The sequence below is a fragment of the Ammospiza caudacuta genome, chromosome 27, assembly GCF_027887145.1.
Source record: "Ammospiza caudacuta isolate bAmmCau1 chromosome 27, bAmmCau1.pri, whole genome shotgun sequence".
NCBI classification, from domain to species: Eukaryota; Metazoa; Chordata; class Aves; order Passeriformes; family Passerellidae; genus Ammospiza; species Ammospiza caudacuta.
This window is the reverse complement of record NC_080619.1, coordinates 2,170,101-2,176,100: the sequence shown is the minus strand read 5'-3', so window position 1 is coordinate 2,176,100 and position 6,000 is coordinate 2,170,101. Positions and strand designations below refer to the sequence as shown.

General features: G+C 48.1%; 1 protein-coding gene across 2 annotated transcripts in view; it reads right to left on the bottom strand.

Moving 5' to 3' along the window:
• Nucleotides 1-276: 276 nt before the first annotated feature.
• Nucleotides 277-6,000, bottom strand: part of LOC131568468 (acid-sensing ion channel 2) — a 486,813-nt gene continuing 481,089 nt past the window's right edge. The window contains exons 9-11 of one of the 2 annotated variants that reach the window (XR_009275728.1): nt 2,669-2,737; nt 1,170-1,339; nt 277-598 (exon numbers count right to left, since the gene is read on the bottom strand). Coding sequence is in view for 1 of the 2 variants with exons in the window: in XM_058820549.1 (XP_058676532.1) it covers nt 1,238-1,339; nt 2,669-2,737 (171 nt within the window). In the remaining variant the exon portion in view is untranslated. Of the gene's footprint in view, nt 599-637; nt 1,340-2,668; nt 2,738-6,000 lie in introns of those variants that run through there. The other variant, XM_058820549.1, reaches the window with a different exon arrangement.

Genomic DNA, 6,000 nt, shown 5'->3' with positions numbered 1-6,000 from the left:
AGAGATCCCACAATGTCCCAGAGATCCCAGCACATCCTGGAGATCTGCATCCCAGGGGAGACAGGGATGCAGCTGGGCAGGGCCATGGCACCACTCCCATCCTGAGCTGTGTGAGGACGTGGTGGGAGAGGAAAAGGAGGGATAAGGGATGAGGAAGAGGCTTTTCCTGGGATCTGCCCTCCCACTGGCAATGAGGGCAAGGCAGGAATGACACAGCCTGGCCATTTCCACAAGACCAGCTTTAATATCAGTCAGGAGAACGAGGAGAAAGCACAGAATCCATGAACGGGAGAAGAAGGAAATTGCAAAAATTCCCCCCAAAAAATTAAAGAAATGAATGAACCCAACCCCACTTGCTGCTTCTGGCCTCTGCAGGCACAGCAGGGCTGAGATGATCCATAGGGATCCCTGTGGCTCCTCTCCAGGGATGCTCACCTTGGGCTGAGCTCGGGATTCAGCCCAAGCTCACGCAGAGGACGCGGCCGGGGGAAGAATCCGAGAGCGCCGACTTTGGGATCTCTTTATTGGAAAACTCTCAGCCTACGGCGCTGGGAATGGAGAATTCTGGGATGCTCCTTCTGCCACTGAAACCCAGGGACTGCAAAGAGGAACAGAGCTGAGAGAGGCAGCTGAGGAATCCCAGGGCCAGGAGAAGCCCTGGCATGCAGTGCTCGGGGTATTTGGGATGCTTCCTTTGGGATTTACTGCTGCTGCTGCTGCTGCTCAGGCTTGGACAATCCCAAAAAGTGTCCTGGCCCTCCATCCCATGTGCCAAGTCCCTCTCCAGCTCTCCTGGAGCCCCTTTAGGCACTGGAAGGGGCTCTGAGGTTTCTCTTCTCTGAGCTTCCCTTTTCCAGGTGAACATTCCCAGCTCTCCCAGTCTGGGAGCTGCTTCCCAGGCTGGAGCCAAACCCCCAGGAGGAAAGGACAACAGGAGTCAGGTCCAAGGCGCCTCTTACTTTGGGCAGAGTATATTTAGAATTTATATTTTTATATTATTTTTATATTCTTTTAATGCATAGCGAGTTTTTCTTCTTCTTTTTTTTTATTTTTTAATAGATTTTTTTAATAATTTTTCCAGCTTATTTTTTTTCTCCAGTATTTTTTTCCCAGTATATTTTTTTTTTTCCATCTTTTTTTAAAATTTTTTTTTCCCCCCCAGTGCAAACCTGAGCTGGGTCCCTGTTTTCCCTGTGCAGTTTTCCTTCCTCGGGGTGGGCACTGTGGTGGGGAGGGGTCAGCAGGCGATTTCCTCCAGCGTCCCCAGCGGGGCCTGCAGGGGCACGGTCACAGTGTGGCTCAGGCTCTCCGAGTGGTTTGGCACTGGATCACAGGTGCTCTGCCATGGAAAAGCAGGAATTGCGTTATCCCACTGATAGCACAGGGGTAAAATGGTTCTAAAATCATGGGGTATTCAGGGGAGTTGGAAAAAGTTGGGCCTGGTAGGTGTCATCATCACATTTTCTGGAAAAATCCCTTTGCCCAGGATTATTCTGCTGGGAAGCTGAGAAGCCTTAGAGAAAAGGAAAATAATAATTATCTCATTTGCTTCTCCTGTGTTTTGTTGCTTTGGAATGTGTTTGGAGATTGTTATCCACAAGTGATTTTTTTCATTGGGTTTCTGTGAATTGTTTTCATTCTTTGGCCAATCATGGCCCCACTGTGTCAGGACTCTGGAAAGAGTCACGAGTTTTCATTACCTTATATAATATTAACATAATATTATATTAATAGCATTAATATAGCATTAATATAATAATATATTATTATAATATTATAATAATGCTATCTTTTTAGCATTCTGTAAGTATCCTTTCTGTATTCCTTAGTAGTTTAGTTTACTATTCTTTTATATAATATAGCATCATAAAATAATAAATTAGCCTTCAAGAACATGGAGTCAGATTCATCATTCATCCATTTGTCTGGGAACTCTGCAAATACAAGAGGTAGGCCCTGGGACAATGTCAGGCTTTACTGGATCATGCAAAACTGTACCTGTATAATTATTTAATGACCATGATAAATTATTATTGTTAAATGCCATGATTGTTTGGTAATTGTGTCTTCCTGTTCTTCTAAAGTTCTTCTAAACCCCAGACTGTTGTCACTGGCATCTGGTCCTATTTGCAGCTTGACTGGGGCAGAGGCATCTCTAATGATGGTTTTAATAACCTGACACAGGTGGGAAGAGCTCCAGTGTCCCCAGGGCATTTCCCCTTTGTAGGAATGTGTCCCCTGTTGGCAGTGTGACCAAATTATCCTTTGTCTCCTTAAAAAGGAAAAAAGCCCAGAAGTTTCTCTCCTCAATTAGGTAAAAAAACACCTTGGGGACTTCACCTCAAACTTAAGGATACCCAATTGGACAGAGGCCAAAAGGTCCCACCTGAGCAATTTACTAGAAAAAGAGGAGAATAAAGAAACTAATGGCTTTTGTAAGGTGTTTTACCAGGAGCAAGAACCTCTTGCCCTGGCTCTGTTTTTCCCTGTAAAGAGCTTTGTTATTTTGCCTTTTATTAAAACCTTTTTGTTTCCAACACTGTCATAGAAGCCATCCTGCTGATTTGATGCCATCTGAGGTGGCTGAGCTGTCTCGGGTGTGATACACATCTCCAAGAACTCATTGGCCCCGGCTGGAGGAGACCCCTGTGTCCCCTTCCCTCCTTACCACGTTCTCCTCATGGCTCCCGTCCTCTTCCTCTTTTCCAAGAAGGTCCAATAACTTCTCCTTGATCAGCTGCAAGAGGAGGGAGCAGGGTTAGGCTGGGAAGAGGCTGCAGGGGGATGGGGAGCACTGGGGTGGGTTTGGGGCTGCATTCCAAAGGGCTGGGAGAAGGGGGAAGCTCCGAGGGCTGGGCCAGGGAAAGGCTGGGAGAGCTGGGGGTGCTCACCTGGAGAGGAGAAGCTCCAGGGAGAGCTCAGAGCCCCTGCAGGGCCCAAAGGGGCTCCAGAAGAGCCGGAGAGGGACTGGGGACAAGGGATGGAGGGACAGGACACAGGGAATGGCTCCCACTGCCAGAGGGCAGGGCTGGATGGGAGATTGGGAAGCAATTGTTCCCTGGAAAGGTGGGTCTCATGTTTTGTGTTGCTGGAATTGCTCCTGAGGTATTAAAAAGTCTCTTTTTCCCAGCCCTGAGACCGAAGAAGTCGAGATTCCTCAGCTCTGGTTCTCAAGGTTGTTTATTCTCTGTTATCTATTACATTCTTTCTGTGACCTGCTGAGATCTGTCCAGCACATCAGTGCATGGCACACTGACTGCCCTTGGGGTGGTGTTAGATTTTTATACTAAAAACTACCTGTACTTTATTTACAATAATTTTCCAATACCTATCACCTATGTTAGACAGTCTGTCTCTACTCTAAACCAATCCAAAAGTGCCAGCAGCACAGCAGGAGATGGAGGACAAGAAGAAGGAGAAAGGCAGGACAGCCCAGATTCCTCCATCTTGCCTCCTGAACCCCCATTCTAAAACCCCAAAATTCTACTTTTTCACCCTGTGACAAATTCACTGTCATTCTACTCAAACCCTTTTGGCTTGTAACTCCTCACACAAGGTTGGTAGTTGTTTCCATGGACTAAAATCAAAGGCACAGGTGTCTGTGACTCCATGCCAAGGTCTCCGAGCCCCCTGCCAGGATCTGGAGTCCTCCAGGGCAGCCAGAGCAATGTCCTGGGTTCTGACAGGGTGGGCAGGCCCTGGCACAGGGTGCCCAGAGCAGCTGGGGCTGCCCCTGGATCCCTGGCAGTGCCCAAGGCCAGGTTGGAGCAGCCTGGGACAATGGAAGGTGTCCCTGCCATGGCAGAGGTGGGAATTCAATGATCCTTAAGGTCCCTTCCATCCAAACCATTCCAGCATTCTCTTACAAGGAATAAACCCCACAAAAATTCCATTTTTGGGACACTTTTGGGGTTCAGGGAAAGCTCCCAACTCTGTGAGCTCCATTTCCCTTCCCAGCCCTCTCATCTTCCTGCTGCTGCTGCAGGATTTGGCTTCTAGGGAAAGCCCATAAAACTTGGGAAGTGTTTTACTGGAAAGCTCCCACTGGGAGAAAAGAGAAATAAAGCCAACAAGAAGAAAGCTGAAATCCTGAAATCCCCCAAAAATGGGTCAGTTCCTAAGGAATGTGGATCCTGGTTGGTGCAGGGGAGTGTGGTGGGAATTTGGGACCAGCAGGACAGAGCTCAGCAGAAGATCACAGTAAAGCCTCTTTATGGTCAATATTTCCTCCAAATTTGGCCAATCTATGAAAAAAAAAATAGTATCTGGTTGCTTTCATTCTCAGAATGTCTAAATATTTTGGCTGAAAACTCAAATTTTTGAGGTGCTGACCCCCACTTTGTGAAACTCCAAACAGAGGGGGAAAACAGTGTGGATTTTTATTAATTTTAAGGTATTTTATTCCTTTTTTCCTGGCTGGTGGGGTTAAATATCTGGGATTGTGAAGATTCCCCTGATGGGGCATTCCCAGGGAGCTTCTCCGAGGGGACAAAATGAATTTTAAGCCCAAATAGGAAGAAAAAAAATAAAAAGTGCAGCAACCCCCCCCACATTTGACATATTTTATCAGCAGATGTCAAAGAAAGAAGGAAAACAGAGAGGAAAAACCCAAATTTGTGAGGTTTCTTATGGCCTACTTAAGAAAAAATCCCCAAGAAATCCAGGAAAAGGCAAATGTAATGAAATATTTGGGTATCCAGGCCGAGCTCTAAATTCAGGCTCGGCTTTTGTTGATCTCTGAGCTTTAGGCCTGGAATTTTTCCATGTTTTTAATTCCTGGTTAATGGCACCAATGCTGGAGCTGCCCAGGAGGGATTGGGATGGAGGCAATTGTCTGAAAATATAAAAATATTAAAAAAGAAAAGAAAATGAGAGGATTTGAAGTGAGTTCAGAGCTGGGATTGTGGGGGTTCCCTGGAATGGGATGTGTCCCCAGTCTGGACTGGGACACATTAAATCAAATGGACAACAATGAATAAAACGGAAAACTCTCCCATCCCATGGCAATAAAACTCCCTGTTCCCACCCTGAGCTGGATGAGGCAGGTTGGAAATTTGTGGGGGGGCTCTGGGATCCCCAGGGAACAGAAAATCCAGGGATGAGGGGCACCAGGAATGGCAAAAACAGAGATGAAGGGCTCCAGAAATCCTGGGATGAGGAGCACCAGGATGGGAAACCCAGGCATGAAGGGCACCAGGATGGCAAATCCAGGGATGAGGAGCAGCAGGATGGGAAATCTTGGGCTCCATGGTGGGAAATCCAGGGATGAGGGGACATCAGGAATGGAAAATCTGGAGACAAGGGGGTACCAGGAGCGGCAAAAACAGGGCTGAGGGGCTCCAGGATGGGAAATCTGGGGATGAGAGACAACAGAAATCCAGGCACGAGGGGCTCGAGGATGGGAAATCCAGGGATGAGGAGCACCAAGAGTAGCAAATCTGGGGATGCAGGGCACCAGGAGTGGCAAAAACAGGGATAAGGGGCTCCAGGATAGGAAATCCTGGGATATCCTGGGCTGAGGGGATCCAGGTGGGATATCCTGGGCTGGGAGGCACCAGGAGTGACAAATCTGGAGATGAGGGGCAGGAAAGTCAAATCAGGTGATGAGGGGCACCAGGATGGGAAATCCTGGTCTGAGGGACTCGAGGTGGCAAATCCAGGGATGAGGGGTGTCAGAAATGGCAAATCCAGGGACGAGGGGCAAATCCAGGGTTGAGGAGCACCAGGAGCAGCAGATCTGGGGATGAGGGGCAGAAAAGTCAAATCTGGGGATGAGGGGCAAATCCAGGGATGAGGAGCACCAGGATGGGAAATCCAGGGATGAAGGGCACCAGGAGTGGCAAAAACAGGGACAAGGGGCCCCAGGGTGGGAAATCCTGGGCTAAGGGGCTTCAGGAGTGGCAAATCTGGGCATGAGAGACATCAGAAATTCAGGGATGAGGAGCACCAGGATGGGCAAATCTGGGCTGGGGGTCTCCAGGAATGGCAAATCTGGAGATG